This window comes from Astatotilapia calliptera, chromosome 14 (assembly GCF_964374335.1).
Source record: "Astatotilapia calliptera chromosome 14, fAstCal68.1, whole genome shotgun sequence".
Classification (NCBI taxonomy): domain Eukaryota; kingdom Metazoa; phylum Chordata; class Actinopteri; order Cichliformes; family Cichlidae; genus Astatotilapia; species Astatotilapia calliptera.
The window spans coordinates 40,754,862-40,772,640 of NC_137435.1; the positions used below are offsets into that span (position 1 = coordinate 40,754,862).

At 43.9% G+C, this 17,779-nt stretch overlaps 1 protein-coding gene across 1 annotated transcript; it reads left to right on the plus strand.

Moving 5' to 3' along the window:
• Positions 1-452: 452 nt before the first annotated feature.
• Positions 453-17,415, plus strand: LOC113036870 (uncharacterized). The gene is made up of 11 exons (XM_026193440.2): positions 453-810; positions 2,862-2,980; positions 3,590-3,614; positions 3,853-3,899; positions 4,029-4,176; positions 4,270-4,573; positions 6,992-7,097; positions 11,346-11,492; positions 11,925-11,985; positions 12,554-12,717; positions 15,315-17,415. Exons 1-11 carry the CDS (start codon positions 453-455, stop codon positions 15,336-15,338), a joined length of 1,503 nt encoding a protein of 500 aa, XP_026049225.2. The 3' UTR covers positions 15,339-17,415.
• The last annotated feature ends 364 nt before the right edge of the window (positions 17,416-17,779 follow it).

The following is a 17,779-nucleotide window of genomic DNA, read 5'->3' on the forward strand; positions in this document are numbered from 1 at the left end:
CCTCGGGCAGAGTCTTCATCAGCAGTCATGTTCAAGCAGGTCTTACTGGATGCTTTGCATTTGGTTTGTTAACTTCAGCCCTGAACTAACATAGTCAGTCTCTGTGTATAACTGAAGCTTCTGATCACTTACGAGCTGAAATGGCAAATCACCATATCATTTATTTCAGTGCTTCACTGTGAGAATCTCCCCATCACTTAATACACATTTCTATAAGTACATTGCAATAATATGATAATTATGTAAAAGCATAGTTTTCTAGTCTTCTTTTCTCATATTCAAGTATTGCAAGTTATTTAACCGGTGAGAGTAAACGCTGTACTTGAGGGTGAGTTCATATTCTTTCTATGCGAAATCAGAGCAAGAGATTTACAGTTACATTAACATCGTGGGTCCTGTAGCCATTTCTCTCAGGGCGCAGTGTCGGTATAGAGGCCTGCTCTAAAACTGTAATGCAAACACTGCGTGACATTCACACTGCTGGGCGTGGGCATCGAGCAGCAGGCGGGATCGTCTTTGGTGCAGTTCCCGTCGAGCTGCCAGTGGGCAAACAAACAGGTGAGTCCTCAGCCGTGCAGCCGGTCGAGGCTCAGGTTCCGCCCAGCTACAGCAGCTGTCAGGTGTCAGAGTGGTGGGAGCCGTGTGTCGCTAACTCAGCTTTGTCTGTTTACGATATGAGAGGACGGTACAAAATAAATGAGCGCAGGGGCAGACGGGGAGAAGCCGACTCCTCTGCTCTGCTGGGGGACACCGCGGCGGGCTCACCTGTCCCAGGTGCAGCAGTGCGTGATGTGGGAGGCACTAAGAAAGGTAGGCGAGAAGATGTTTTATCTCTGAGGAAAATCTCTGAGGCAGAACATTTATTATTAAAGGACTTTATCGCAGCTCTTGTACTTTTACAGGAACGATGCTCGGCTTTTCTCTTTGTTGTTTGTGTGTTTTATCTAAGGAACTCCTAACAGCTTGTAGTAACTTTACAAACTCACCGGACACGTTTTTGGGTACACCTGTTCGACTACTAGTTACCACAGATATCCAACCAGCCAATGGTACACTGAGCTAAAGAAACACGACTTTAAACGTAGCATGGTCGTCAGATCGACTGTTTGCTGATCTACTGTCAGCGCCTGGGCGTGTGTTGTTTAGAGAGAGCGCTCCAGACAAGAGAAACTATGATGTGATAACAGACATCAGACTTCGAGCTTGGTCCTGCACCATGAAGCCAGGACTTCTTTACGTTTTTGGATTGACCCTAAAATCAGCCTAAACAGTCACATGAAGCTGGTTATCAAACGAGCTGTGGGCCACTTTAGTGTTCAAGTGGCACAAAAACAACCAAACAAACAAGAAAACAGCCACAAATATTTCAGAAAATGTTTTGTTTGTTTGTTTTTATTTCAAATATTGTATAAATAGACTCTTAACTAACTGAAGTCTTTCATTGAACAAACAAACAAACACACTGGTCCCTGTCATTGTGTTCATATTTAACAAAATCAAACTGCACACATGAGTTTGTGACTCTCTCACTGAGCGAACACAGCCTCAGCATGTTTGTGCTCTCTGCTCATATTGGTTTCAAAAAAGTCCCTTCAAGGGCCAAACTGCCTTACATTTATTCACATCGGTATACGGGCCACAAGTAGGGCCGACATGGGCTGCATGTGGCCCCCGGGCTGCGAGTTTAAGACCGCTGTACTAAATTCAGATTTCTGCAGCGCATCCATGTGAAGAGGGTGACGTTGGCAGCATGTGGCCAATCTTAAAGGGTCGTTTAATGGATCATACAACCTTTTTTTGCACAGATAGTGATCGCCTACTCCAGAGAGGTTAGCAAATGGTGATTGGAAATCTATAAAGAATCTAAATATATAATAGTCAGATATAACACTGTGGTTAATTATTAATCTGGGGGCACAGAGTGGTAAAATAAACATTTTATTTCCAGTGAATTATTTTAATACTGAGCTCTCAGTCCTGCCGTAGACGTCTATGGTGACAGGTCAGAGCTCTGAAACTTTAGCCTGCATCCATTTAAACGTTGAAGCTTACTGTTCCACAGCCCGATGAAGGAGGCATGGAAACTGGAACAAAGTTTGGAATTCTAGAGTCCTGACAACCCTGCTAAAAACAGGAATGTGAGGATTCACTTCACTCATCTAAAGGTGTTGTTTAAATGGGACCTGCTTCGTTCTGTGTGCATGTTTGAGGAAAAGACAAAAGCAAAGTGCAGGGAGCTGAGCTTGTACAGGTTACACTGTGAGACACTTTACTCTTATCAGTCTGTGTTATGCTGTTTATTTATTTTGTTTGCTTCAATGCATTTTATTGAGCTTTTTTTCTCTTTTATTGCAACTATATTTAGCCTTTAAAAACATATTTCATTTGATTGTATTTACTTGAGCTGCGTTTATTCTTTCTCTTTGACTGAGCTCTTTTCATTTCGGTCTTATTTTGAAAAGTTCTTCGACTCTATGCAGGCGTATATGTTGTAGGTTCTGTTGACTTTTTTGGCATCTGTAATGCAGAAGTTACCCGTCATTTAAACCTGACGCTATACTGTGTTGATGATACACTGACATTCAGATAGGTGTCATACAGTAGGTGAAGCACGGCCACATCTTACAGCTACAAGTCATTATGTGTTAAATACGACACTGTTGAGTGTTAAATGATCACTTTTGACAGTGTTATATTTTTAAAAGTAACCTAGTCAGAAGATTAACAATGGCTAACACTGAGCAGTGCTGGTTTTCTAACATTTTGAGTTACTTTCCGGTTAGAAAATCAGCACTGCTCTGTAGAGAGCTGGTTCTGTGTCATGGCGCCACAGCAGTCTGATCCTTCATGTTTTCCTGCAGGTGCCAAACGTTCCATTTATGGTAACGACAAGGTCTACCTCGGAGTCCGTGTCAGAATGCCAGTAAAGGATCTGCTGAGAAACATCCGCCTCACTCAAGGCTGTGGCCAAGATTTGAAGGTAGGCTTGAGGTTCAAAACACACGCGTACAATAAAAGTGTGACAAAGATACAGCCGCACAGAAACACATTTCACTGCTTGGAAAAGGAAATCTTGTGTTTTCTGAAATCATAGTGAGGTTTACAAGTTCCCCCAAACGCTGCACCAACTGAAGCCAAGGCAAAATAAGAAAGTGCGTGTAACATGTGACATGCTGTAGTCATCAAATGTGAGATTATCACAACAGCGTCTTAATAACTGATAACTGCAGGCAACAGCACACAACCGGCTGCCGATCACACCCGTTTTATCCTCAGGTAGAGAACTGACCGTGTTCATAATGTGCAGCCGAAAACTGATCTAATGTATCGTCTGCAGCGTGAGCTCACTTCTCAGACGGCACGATGGTGGTGCTGGCTGTTTATGAGCTGAAAGTAAAGGTTCTGTTAATCATGCTTAAAGAGTGAAAATGGCTTTGCATTAGGTTCACTGTAGGGTCAAAAAAATACTGCATGAATAGGTAAAAATTGGACTTCTGTATAAGTTCTGTATAGTATTATATTTAGATTTATATTCACACTGACGCACTCTTTGTTTTTATCCCTTCATCATCCAACTGTGTGAATGCAGGACAGATGCAGCAAAACAGCCAAAGGTCAGTGCAATCTTTATTTAACGCGGCAGTGTGCACCACGGAGGAGGTCGTGTGTTGGGTTGGTTGGCTTCTTTGCATGAAAATGTTGGCAGTGGTGGGGTTAGCCTATGTTGGATGGATGTGCGTCATCTCATGCGTGATGTTAAGAGAATTTTCCGTCGTGGCAGATATATAGTGTTGTTTGGGGGTGTTATGGTGTAGAGGTGTGCTGACTTATACTTGACTCTTTGTTCCTCAGGAGACTTAAAACGAGCTAAAACGAGCTCCAGGCGCCGAACTGTCAAGGTCAGTGTTATAAAAGACAGAACTCTGCTCCACCCAGAAGGTTTCAAAGTGCAAAGCTTTGGTATGCTGTAAGCTACATGTCATTTTGAAGAGCAGCTCAAATACTCTGCAGTACTCTTTGGCTTTCAGACACAACAGCCGTCACAAAGCCTGGAGGAGCTGTCAATCATCGTCGAAGTACTGGAAGAAGATCTCAGGACTGGCAGCAGAAACCCATTGTCTCCCCCACCCCTGTCCCCCACTGATCCACCAGTTTCTCCTCAGCTGTCTCCAACTGGTAATATGTTTTTTAAAGCTACTCCTTAAAGTGAGACTGTGACTGGCAATTACTTCCACCCTTGATGTACCACGCTGTCTCCGCTCGGTGCAGGACTTAACGGTGACGAGTACGATGAAATCATTCCCAGCCCCCCGTCCTACATGACCTACTCCCCAGGCACAGCAGAGTACCACCAGACCCCTCCTGGCTTCATGTTTCCCAGCTGCCCGCCCTCGATCTTTGGAATTGTGAGCAAAAATGGTGAACAAAGGCAGGAGTGGTTTGGTCCCAGGAATTACAGTGAATATAACGTGAACGGCGGCGCTTTCTTCTGGACACAGCTGCAGAAAGAGGAGGGCCAGCTGAGGGATGTCTGCGATGCAGAACTGCTGTCCGCTGATGAACATGGCAGGACGTAAGTTTGATAGAAGACTGTCTCTGTATGTATGTTAAAGGTAATGGCCACCAAAGAGGAGGCGCTTTTACTGTTCACCTTGATTGGACGCCCACGAGCAAAAAAACTAGCTGAAATTTTCAGGAGACACAGAGGTGAAATGAAACTGCAGTAATGTACAGTATGAAATATAAATGTTGTTGTTGAACATTAAGTCTCATACATCTATCCTAGCAGAGCATCTACTGACCAGAACTATTTCAAAAAAGAGCCCTGAGGGTAAATTATTCGTGTGGACCAGATCGGGGTTAGTCAGCCGTCGTTATTGCACGGCTGCAGATTACTTTTTAACTTTTTAACAAACTAGAGCATTTAAGCTAGCCAACACATGTCATTAGCCTAATGCTACAGTTATTTTACAAATATAAAAACGACTGAAGAATTAAGAGTCAAAAAGGAACCAGACGATACTACGACTCGTTTGTCCTCCTGCAGTGGTAGGCAGGTTAAATCGTTTACGACCACTGTCTCTCACCTCGCACCGACGGCTGGGCTGCACGGTCCTGCACACGCAGTCGTTCCAGCTTTTACTGCAAAGGGACAGATTTTTACTACACTGTAAAAAAATTGTAATTGTAATATAAAAGTATTTTACTGCGTATTTTACAGTTTTGTACTTTTTTTCTTGAATATCATTAAATTCACATAAATAGACTGATTTTACATTTTTACTGGTGATGGTCAGAGGGGAATAGTAAAGTGGAATTGTAAAGCGCTTTGAGGGTCTCATAAAGCGCTATATGAATGCAATCCATTATTATTCAAACCAACTGTTAACTGTATATTTCTGTACATTTAATGGTAAATGGCCTGTATTTGTACAGCGCTTTACACACCCAGTCATCCACACATTCACACACTGGTGATGAAGCTACATTGTAGCCACAGCCACCCTGGGGCGCACTGACAGAGGCTTTAAGTATATATTGCTGCATTCATTGACTTTGTTTATAGGTAATTTCATTGTTTAATCACATTAAATTGTTCCTAATTTAATGTTTAAAAGCACGTGAAAAGGCAAAATCCCATGTAAAATTAGGGCAATAAACTGTATTGTCATTACTGAAAATAACCGTATTTTCATGGGAAAGTTATTTCCTGGTATTATTTTGGCGCCCCAGCTGCTGGGATATTACTGTTTTTTAGGAATTTTTTTTACGGTGCAGGGAACCTTATGCTGGAGCTGACAGTCGAAACTGTGCATGTACAGCTGTGGTCAAAAGTTTGCATCCAGTGATCATGGGCAGGAATGTCATGGACGTTCTGGGCTTTTAATGATTTCTTTTGAACTATTGATTTTTAAATTAATAGTTAAATTTAAACAAGAGCTGGGCGCACTCGTTTGAATTTATTTGGGATTTTCTCTAATCCACACAGGATCAAAATATGCATATACCCCCATTAATACTTGTCCCTTAGCATGTTCACCCTCAGTGACATCCGTTTGGCAGACATTAATAAGCTTCTGGATGAATACTTGCTCACTCTGCTTGGCAGATAACTATAAATCTCTTGTCTTAGCAGCAAAAAGATAGATGCACTGGAAAATCAACAAATGTGTCATTTAGAAAAAATCTGTATGCGTTTGTATTGAGGTAATGGGCCCTTTTCAAAATAAAAGTTTGAGCTTGTTGGCTACACTAACATAATGTACTGTTTTTTTATCATTGTGTTGACATAAAGGTAGACAGAGCCACTGTCTAACTTCAGCTTGTGATCTCACCTTTAAAAAATCCAGATGGTGCTTTCTAAACTGCAAATTTCGTGTCTTCTGCAAAGTCAACAAGCTGCCAGCAAATTTCTGTTTGGCAAAGATTCATGAGATCTTCTTCTTTCATCGCTCTCTCTTGTTTTTTCAACCATGTACTTACAAGATCCTGTAACTGATGTCTCAGAGCTGTGCTGAAGGATTGACTTGCAAAACCAGACTTCAACTAGTTTGGTCACATTTGTTGTCGTTCAACATTTAAGTTCCTTTTTTTCAAAGGGCGTTTTGACATGCTGGAAACTCACGCTCGGTTTTTGTCTTCTGCTGTTACTTACGTTCACCAGGGCACTGCTCTAATTAGTCTGCTGCAAGGAGGACACAAAGAAGCTCACTCAAATGTGCAGAAGTCCTTGGACACAAGACAAACTTTCAGTTTACACAGACACAGCTCCAGTTACATTTGCATTTATTGTATTTCATGTATTCGATGTTCGTGTATGAAAACGTTTTTTGTTAAAGAATTTGTCAGACCACAGGAAGAGTAGCTGCCGCAGAAGCTGATGGAGATCTTAATACACAAACAAATAAAGTGTCCATAACCCACCTTTACCCATTTCTGTAGCCCTGTGTCAGTAAAAACTTGAATCGCTTATTTGTGTTTCTCCTTCCAGAATTCTTCACAGAGTAGCATGTGTTGGAAAGAGGGCTCTGGGCTTTGCCATTGCTAAAAGGATGGCCACATTCAACAGCCTGGACCTAAAAGACTCAGATGGCATGGTAAACAGATTTCTATTTTTATGAATATTACAACTATCTGTTGCTTTATACAACATTTCCCTCCAGTGTTTTACAAGCCTGGCAACATGTCAGGCATCATTTTTCTTTGCTTTTAAGCCTGTAACCAGTAAGTTAGCTAACACCACAACGTGACCAGTTTATCAGCAGTACTGGGATTAATAACAGCCAATAAATGAAAATGACAATTGAGTGTTGACATTGCACAGTTTGTCTAACGGGGGAAATCTGCAGTTTACCTCTTGACAACCTGTCGTTTAGAACACTTACAAAAAACAAGTAGTAGCTAATCCAAGCTAATCCGAGCTGATGTAAAACACATGGTAGGTGATGATAATGGTTCATCTGTTTCAAAGAAAAAATACCAGCCAGTATATCAAAATATCAGATTTTTAATCCACCAAATATTGCTATTGGCCTTTGAAATCCTGCATTAGCTAATGTGTCCTCGTGGTTTTCCCTGTTAGCCATGTGCAGATAACAAGCACGGGGGATAAAGACGTTTAAAATATGAACTTAATACTGTGTCACCTGTTCAACTAAGATTCTTCCAGCCCGTTCTCCCTCCTGAGGCGTAATATGATGACGATTTGTCACGTCCCACGGCATTCCTGAGGAGCGCGACAGGTGACCGCCCATGTTTTTGTTTTTTTTTGTTTGTTTGTTTTTTGGGGTTTTTTTGGCCTGTCCCGTTTGGCTCTTTTGCATCAGAATTGTTGTCTAAAGGCAAAGAAAGATGCCCAACGGATTTACTTTACCAAACTGACCATCCCAGCCTTGCCGTAATGGTCCATTTGATTCACCTTTTATTGTTTATTTTATTTTCACTTACTGAATACGGGACAGACTTGACTGGAGGAAAGAAGGGGAGAAAGAAAGAGGGAAAGAGAAGCAGCTGAGAAGAGGGACGGGGGAGAAGGGCAAAAGACAAAAACCAACAGAACGGGCAGAGAAAAAAAAAGAAGAAAAAAAGAAAAAAATGCATATATCGATCACCTGGATCACCTGTTGAGAAAGAAAAAAGAAAACAAGCAGAAGAGAACAAGAGTAATAGAATAAACAACATCACAATGATATATGGGAATATGACAGTAAATACTAAATGTTAAACATTATTGTGCAGCACATAAGATCAACAGAACACAGTGTGCTTTGAGGTAGGAGCCAAAAAGGGTGTAGTTTGTGGGTGTGATCACCCGTGTGTACACCTGTGAGCATGGACGCGCTTGTTTTTAAAAGGTTCCTTCATGTAATGATCTGCTAGAGGGTGTGGGGGGGCCACAGCCCCATCCTCCAGGGCATGAAGCAGGTGTGGAGGAGATCAAAACTCCAGACATCCAGAGGCCCCCAGAACACAAGAGACCAAGGAAGACCAACAGAGGGGCAGCTGCGCCGCTGTCCCAGAAAGAGCTGAGGAGAGTCCCAGATGAGGGCTCACTCAGCAGCCGCGGAGCAGAAGCCAGGGGGAGTTGCAGTGACGCGCCCGTGAGCTCCGCCGGCAGCCAGCCGTGCCTGAGTGACCGAGCCCCAGGCCGAGAGGCCGGGGGCACCCCACCTCCGAAGTGGCCCGAGCGAGCCCCAGGCTCCAGGCCCCGATAAGCGGCCGCCAAGGAGTGAGCCGGTGGGTACCTGGACGCCCATCCCCGGACACAAAGAACCACCAACGCACCGATGTCTGAGGGAGTCCGCCACCGGCAGGGGAAGTGGTGGTAGGGGGAGATAGGCCTCCAAACCTTGGAGGGCCTGAGATGTCCCCAGAGAGGTGGCGTCTGATACCCAACCTGACATATAGACACAGACATACAGGCACACACAGATACAAACATCCATTCCCACCCTCATGCTCTCATATGCACTTACTCCACACTCAACCAACGTGGAGACAGACATAAAGAGACGCTGTACACACGATTACACTCCCCAAGCGTACTCTACAAACCGGGTCTAGGTACCTTTGCCCCTGGAGGGGGGGAACTGCACCCAGACCCAGGTGGTGTTACCCTTTTCCCTGCGGTGGGGGGAGGCAGACCGCCCCGACTCTGCAGCAGCAGGAAGGCCCCACACTCCAGACCGCAGTCGGACAGCCAACTCCTCCTCCTAGCCCCCCCGCTCCAGCAGGTCGCAGAGAATGGGGGTGAGAGAAGACTCCAAACCTCCCTCCACCCGCTCATTGTAATGTTGATGCATGTGTGTTCTAAGGTGCATTTAAAACCCAGGAGGGCATGGAGCTACCTGCCAGAGAGCAGCAGGTAAGCGCATAGCCCCTCCTGCTAGCCCTCAATGTCTACGTGTATTTAACCTTGAGAGGTGGGCAACGACACCAGGGGTGAGGTGTACACCCTGATGGTAATTTGGACTCCATGTATCGTGCCCACCCCCAAGATCCTATATGTATGTGTAATGAGAGTGTGAGTAATGTGAATGTCTAAGTTGTGGGATAAAATTGAGGCAGAGGCAGCCAGAAGGGGACAGAGGGGGGGGGGGGGGGGGTAGCCTCCTCTGCACCCTGGTGACACACCCCTACTCCAAGGCCCTGCATGTGTGGGTGGTTGTGGTGGAGCGGGAAGGGGGAGGCAGCTGGAGATGGGGAGGGAAGGAAGAGGAGGGGCAGGTAACCCCTCCCTGGGGCCAGCTCCCCCGCTGACCCCAGTAGGGCTGGGCCCCCATGCACCCACCCGCCCACAACCCCGGCAACACACCAACCAGGACCCAAGCCCCCGAGGCCCGGTCCGGGCCCCAGCCCAGAGACGGAGCGCCCCCAGAACCTCACGCCCATCCCGGACCCACCCAGGGGCAGACAGGCTACCAGGTCAGTAACCCACGTCCGTCAGCACAGACCCTCCCCTAGCCCCGCTACACGCAGCCGCGAGGAAACAGTCACCTGAGAGCCAACAGAGCCCCTAACCGGACATGACCGCTACCCCGGGTTGAGCCCCCCAAGGAAGATGCTCCTGGGGAACCCCCCGACGCCCTAAGCCTGTCCATACCCCCACACCAATCACAACAGTGAAGGCGGGACCAAACTATGACCCCCCACCCCCACTAGGTGATGGAGCTGATCAAAGGAGCCCAGAGCAATTGATCTGATGTGGTGGCAGAGGCTGTATCGAGACTAATGTAATCTAATAGATAATTTCTATATTGGTTAGAATTAAGATTATTTTTATTTTTCCAGTTCATGAGGACTGTTTTCTTGGCTATGCATAGGGCAGTGAAAACCATATGGGCGATATTCTTTTCTGAAGTGACATTATCTAAGCTGCCCAACAAACACACTAAGGGGGAAGTTGGAATGTTACATTTCAGACACTTTGATAAGTCTTCACATATCTCGCGCCAAAACTTCTGAACTGGTGGACAGAACCAAAGAGCGTGGATATAATTGTCCGGTGAATTGGTTTGGCAGTGTGAGCAGTTGTTGGTAGACGTAAAGCCCATCTTGAACATCCGATGACCTGTATAGTGCACTCTGACCGCCCATGTTCTTATGCTATGCGCCGGGTGAAATCCAGGAGAATGACGCACCCGCAGTAACGCACGCTCCAGCCACGTCTTCCAGCACTAACCATAACCTTATCCCTAAACGTAACCAGCACTTTCACGTTACATACTGTTTTCCCAAACGATTGAACTAAAACGAACGTACATGTGTAGATTCATTCCAAATGGTTCTCATGTTTCCTCATTTTTCCGATCTGGTAATCTAGGGAAGTGTTGGGTGCGCAGAAGCGTAACATATCGGCGATACCTAGCGTAAAATGTTACACTCTGGAAGTGAGAACGTGTGGATTCTTCAGGCACATGTCACATATGTGACTCATCGCTGTATTTCAAAAAGCTTTCGTATACTTTTTATTTTTGCCGTTGGTTTAAGTGGAGAATGATTGACACCCCCCCCACCACCACCACCACCACCACCACCACCACCACCACCACCACCACCACCATGACTCCCTGTGACGCTCCTCTCACCTCCTGCGTACAGAGCTGCACGTATTCAGCTTCACTGTTCTATCTGTGTGTTATTGCACATGTTAAAGTCCATATCAGGTGTTACCCATCAGTATGTAATTAACAGGTAACCACTAAGTCTTCCATCAGTTTGCACAACGTCTTGTTCCTAGATATTGTTTTGCAGCCACATTCATGGTAACTATTCAAAGACTTGAGTGCGTTCTGCACCAACATGTTCAGTTCATAGCTTCATGCTTTCCTTTGCTCTCTGTTCAGACTCCTCTTCTCTATGCATCAAAACACAACCACCACCTGATGGTGGCCGATCTGATCTATCTGGGAGCCAACGTCAATGAGACGAACAACGCAGGAAAATCATGCCTCCACCTCAGCGCTGAGAGCGGCTACATCAGAGTCCTGGAGGTCAGAGCCGTTATCATTTCTGCTTGTATAGAGAAAGAACCTGACTGTGTGACAGTACGTCTGCTGTTGGGCTTTTGCTTTTGTGTCCCATCTTTCTGCACAGTTTACAAGCAAGTCAAGAAGCATTACAAGTTACTGTCAGAGACGAGGCTTAGAAAACAGCTGTGATGAAAAATTAAGGTTGTGTAGTTCACTGTGCAAATTGTTAAAGATATTTAAAAAGTTGCCGTATTTTTATTTTTCTAAAGTCTGTCCTCACAGTACAAACATGTATGACAGAGGGCTCAGGCTAAAGGGCTCACTGAATTCCAGAGTGGTGCTGTAATGTAAGCTCTGGCTGTACTTTGATGCATGGCGTCAAGTTTGGGCTGATCAACCTTTGCTTCTTATCTACTGTATTCAATCCAGATGTATTCAAATGTTTTCTAACAGGTTCTAATGCGTGCAATGATGGATGGCATATATGTGGACGTCGAAGCTACTGATAACTCTGGTAAGTCCTCAAATCTTTAAAGCTTTCAGATCATTTTATTCGTGCATCACTGTTTCAAAAACATAATGAGACGATAAATGCAGAACATGGTTATATAAGAAGACAACACAGAACTAAGAGAGAGAAAAGTAAGAGCTTTGATGCCAAAGACGCCTTTGTCATTGCACGATCTTCTATGTTAGTGTGCCAGCAACATGTCCGTCTTTAAACAGCAGCACTTTCTTTGTGGCTTCCTCTCATGTGCTGTAGAACAAAGCCAAAGAAAGACATCTGGCAGTGCTTAAAATCCACAAACAGTGACCTCTTGTTTATTTAATGGCTTTAGTCATTACAGCATGGTTAGCCATGACTGACTAGCCAACTGTCATCAACTAGAATAGAACAAGGTTTCCTTTTTTCATCTTTAACACAAATGAGTGTAAAGAGCAAAGCACGCGAGAACAGAAGACAACAAAACTTCAGTCACAGTGACTAAAAACCTGAAAGCTGCACTTCCTGTTTTTGTCTGCAACTGATTGCAGTTATGCTTAGAAGCACCATTATCCTGCAGCCCTCTGTCTTTCTGCAGGGATGAGTGTGGTACAGTGTGCTTCCATTGCTCTGAAGGCCACCATCTGTGAGGTGGAAAGCAACGAATCCCTCGGTCACAGCAAGCTCCGCACACTCCGCCGAGAGCAAATGATGGAGACTCTGGAGTGTGTGCTGCAGATGTGCAGCTACCTTCATGTCATGGTGAGTCTCGCAGTAACCATGAAACACACATTGCTGCAGCACTATTCATACATTGTTTCTTCTGACCTCTCGAGCCAGGTGACATTTACACACTTAAATAGTCCTCACGTATTTCAAGACAAGCTGTTTTGTAAGGCAGCACTAAATTGTAAGAGTATAAAGAAATAACGACCCAGGATGAATCTGAGCTTCTGCGTGGACTTCACACCGAATCATTGGCCCCACTGATGCTAATCAGTTCGTAAGTCTCACACTTGACAGGAGAGACTAATGATTTTATCATCAACTGTAAATAGGCAATTATCCACTCATGCTTCCAAGTTTGGCAGAATGAAAACAAGCAGACTCAACAGCTGACTGAAGGAGTGTAAGAAACATCAGTATTTATGTTCCTGCAACAACAATGTTAGACTTCAGTCCATCCTTCACGGCAGTGTGGGACTGCTGACCAGCCACCATGTGGAGCAAAACATAATGAGAGACATGAAAAGTGCCAACGTGAAACTGATGTTAGTGATTTTATTGGTGCATTTGCAGCAGTGTAAAAGAGACTTGGCAACAGGTTAGAATCAAGTAGCAGAGCGTTCGTGTGTTTGCCACGTCACCAAAAGAATTCATGCACATTCGGCGCTTCGTTCAGCGGTGTTAGTAGGACATGTTTTAACAAATACAGGGAGTGCAGAATTATTAGGCAAGTTGTATTTTTGAGGAATAATTTTATTATTGAACAACAACCATGTTCTCAATGAACCCAAAAAACTCAAAGCTGAATGTTTCTGGAAGTAGTTTTTAGTTTGTTTTTAGTTTTAGCTATTTTAGGGGGATATCTGTGTGTGCAGGTGACTATTACTGTGCATAATTATTAGGCAACTTAACAAAAAGCAAATATATACCCATTTCAATTATTTATTTTTACCAGTGAAACCAATATAACATCTCCACATTCACAAATATACATTTCTGACATTCAAAAACAAAACAAAAACAAATCAGCGACCAATATAGCCACCTTTCTTTGCAAGGACCCTCAAAAGCCTGCCATCCATGGATTCTGTCAGTGTTTTGATCTGTTCACCATCAACATTGCGTGCAGCAGCAACCACAGCCTCCCAGACACTGTTCAGAGAGGTGTACTGTTTTCCCTCCTTGTAAATCTCACATTTGATGATGGACCACAGGTTCTCAATGGGGTTCAGATCAGGTGAACAAGGAGGCCATGTCATTAGGTTTTTCTTCTTTTATACCCTTTCTTGCCAGCCACGCTGTGGAGTACTTGGACGCGTGTGATGGAGCATTGTCCTGCATGGAAATCATGTTTTTCTTGAAGGATGCAGACTTCTTCCTGTACCACTGCTTGAAGAAGGTGTCTTCCAGAAACTGGCAGTAGGACTGGGAGTTGAGCTTGACTCCATCCTCAACCCGAAAAGGCCCCACAAGCTCATCTTTGATGATACCAGCCCAAACCAGTACTCCACCTCCACCTTGCTGGCGTCTGAGTGGGACTGGAGCTCTCTGCCCTTTACCAATCCAGCCACGGGCCCATCCATCTGGCCCATCAAGACTCACTCTCATTTCATCAGTCCATAAAACCTTAGAAAAACCAGTCTTGAGATATTTCTTGGCCCAGTCTTGACGTTTCAGCTTGTGTGTCTTGTTCAGTGGTGGTCGTCTTTCAGCCTTTCTTACCTTGGCCATGTCTCTGAGTATTGCACACCTTGTGCTTTTGGGCCCTCCAGTGATGTTGCAGCTCTGAAATATGGCCAAACTGGTGGCAAGTGGCATCTTGGCAGCTGCACGCTTGACTTTTCTCAGTTCATGGGCAGTTATTTTGCGCCTTGGTTTTTCCACACGCTTCTTGCGACCCTGTTGACTATTTTGAATGAAACGCTTGATTGTTCGATGATCACGCTTCAGAAGCTTTGCAATTTTGAGACTGCTGCATCCCTCTGCAAGATATCTCACTATTTTTGACTTTTCTGAGCCTGTCAAGTCCTTCTTTTGACCCATTTTGCCAAAGGAAAGGACGTTGCCTAATAATTATGCACACCTGATATAGGGTGTTGATGTCATTAGACCACACCCCTTCTCATTACAGAGATGCACATCACCTAATATGCTTCATTGGTAGTAGGCTTTCGAGCCTATACAGCTTGGAGTAAGACAACATGCATGAAGAGGATGATGTGGACAAAATACTCATTTGCCTAATAATTCTGCACTCCCTGTATATTCCCGAGCACTGAATCGATTACACACATAAAAGCTGTAAACAAAAGAATCCATGGAAGTGTGGCACTGCTGACAAAACAAGACATTAAGCACAGATTGGAGAGGCAGCTGAAGGGAACTTCTTGACTTCAGTGCTGTCCGTGTTTCATATAGACTAAAAGTACAAAAGTGACAGGTCCAGTTAATGAGGATTCCAAGCTACAGTACACAGTTCGTCTTCAGTGCTTTAAAACTGAACAACATGGTTCAGAATGCTCTGGGTCTACATCTCCTGCTGAACTACAATTTTCTGTTCAGATTTTTTTGTTTTTACAAATTTGAATTTGAGTGAATTTGAAACGATTAACCCGACTGTCCTTCTTCCTCAGAGGGGGCAGCCCAGAACCGGCTGATCTGCCTGGCAGGGCGTTTCAGAGACCCCGACGGTAACGTTTCGAGTACATTCAGGCTTGTCTTTGTCTTAGAGAGGCTGTAATTACTGGTGTGTGTTTTTCTCTCCAAGCATGTGTTCAGGCCTGTTACAGAAACATCTGACATTCTGTGTTTGGCAAAAATGCCTGACTTGCAATCAGGCGTTTACTGTAACCTGCACAGAAATGTTAGGTTCTCATTAGCTGGTTTCTATGAAACTTCCATTGTTTGTTACATTGGAGTAACAACTTGTCCTCAGTTAGGGTGTCCAGCTGATCCAATCTCTTTAAGCTGTTAATGTCTCAGAGCTCTTTGAGGAGAGCTGTGACATTGTTACCTAGAACAAGCCATGTTGGATCTTTAACCTCTTGAATCCACCAGTCAAGCCTTAGGTTTGGGTTTGGTTAACATCCAGCCACACAAACACTGCTGTGCACGTGTGAAACACTTCATTCAAAATGTAACATCTTCTAGTTTCTGAAAATATGGCTGTTTAGCATGTGGCTAAAAACAAAACCCAGCTCTAAGTCTCGACGGGTGCCGGCGACGTGGTGGACGTTAAGAGGTTAAGAGGCTCTGATACCGGAGGACATTAAGTAGTGCCGGGGGACGAGGAGTCCCTCGATCTCTTGTGCATGTATAACTTTCTTTTCTGTCAAATATCATCTCTGTGTCTGTGAACAGTTGTCACTGATTAGTAATCTGGTTAAACACAGAAATGTACGAGTATTACTTCATTCTTGTTTCGATGTTTGAAAAATGAAACCACGGCAGTGAAAAGAAAAACAAAATGATCAAATAAAGTGTAGTCATGTTCATAAATGACATGAAAGCTCCTGTATGAGTCTTTAAATGTCTGATGTGTTTCTATATGTGCATGTGTAGTTAGCTCGGTCACTGCAGCAGATGGTACACTGGTTATAGAGGAGTAAAGACTGATGGAGGAACGTGGGCCGCTCTGCAAACCAGTGTGCCTGTGCTGGAAAATGATAAATATTGGGAATGCACCAGTATATTGGCTGATGGATATTTACCAGAAGTGTCCCATTATTTTTAAATTCCCATTAATATTCCTGCATAACTCACCACAAAGCTGAAAATAATGACTCTTAATGCCAGCACTTACTTTAAGCTGTGGTGAAAACGTTAACAAAGTCAAAGTCCATCTGCCAGCTACGTTTGGTGTTCCAGTCACTTATTGCTTTTTGTTTGATGTATTTGGAGAAGAATGTCAGCATGTATGTAAGACAGCTCGTTGTTAGCACGTTAGTTATCCTTTTAGTTTTCCAATAGTGCCGACAACATAAATGTGACATAAAATTAATATTTACTTATTTGTTTGGGGTTTTATTTTTCATGTTCCTTGTTTGTTCAGGTCTGTTTTAATACTGACTTTTTTCCCCAATTTTGTTTAATATGTTTTGACTCTTTGACTCTGTTCATGTGAGTTTGAGCCATACAAAGAAACTGACCAGACCAAATATATGAACATATCTGTATATGTATATACAACACAGTCCTGAGCAGGCAGGGAGTCCACCTGCATCATGAATGAGAAACAGTGTATTTCAGGTGCTAATTTTAAACCACTCGGCTTATGTATTAAAAACAAATGACATCCTAGTTTTAAAAAACACTTTCCTTTATTGTATGGGATTTGTACTGCTGTTATTATGGGATATTATATAAGACATGGGGATTAAATGGGCTCAACTAGGGGCTCTATGTGTGTTTGTGTTATGTAAGCATTCTGTCTTTTGTTTGTGGACGTGAGCTCCAGTGTACACCTGTGGTTAACATGTGTTTGTTCGTTTGTTGTCTTATATGGAGTGGTGCCAACAATTTGACCTTTGGGTTGTTTTCACACGAGTCATAATGAGTTGGTGAATCATCAGGTAGAGCTGTTAGCCTGAGAGTCATCGTGTGTCACACACAGACACACACCCTGCTCCATCGGCAGTCCTGATGGTTTTCCTAATGTTCCTGCACGTTTTACACTTGTGTGATAAAACATGCTTTTGCTTTTTAAAAAGGTCAATAAAGTTTGGGTTGAGTAAACTTCACGCTGTCAGGTTCATTCATGCATCCGGAAGGGTTTCAAACGTTTGTCGTGCTTGTTTGACGCTGCTTAGCCAGAGGCTAGAAAGCAGAAGCCGTGAGCATTTCTCAGTGTCAGGCTCTGACAATAAATCATGTTTACGAGATCACATCTGCTGAAACCGTTTACTGGAATCAAACGATCCTCAGAGGACAGGTTCACACACAAACTCTCTGTAGTCATCTCCCCTTGCCCAACTTCTGATTACGCAAACATCCAGATTCTGTTCCCACTGCTCGAGTTCTCGTATGAGTCACTGATGAAATGATTTTGAAGCAGACCGTAGATAAAAATGGATGTAGCTAGTGTGAGTAAAGTCTAGTT

Coding starts and splice junctions, on each gene's coding strand:
- LOC113036870 (XM_026193440.2), top strand. CDS start 453: ATGCAAACACTGCGTGACATTCACACTGCTGGGCGTGGGCATCGAGCA. Junction 3,900..4,028: donor CCAGGCGCCGAACTGTCAAG/GTCAGTGTTATA, acceptor TTTGGCTTTCAG/ACACAACAGCCGTCACAAAG. Junction 11,493..11,924: donor GCTACATCAGAGTCCTGGAG/GTCAGAGCCGTT, acceptor GTTTTCTAACAG/GTTCTAATGCGTGCAATGAT.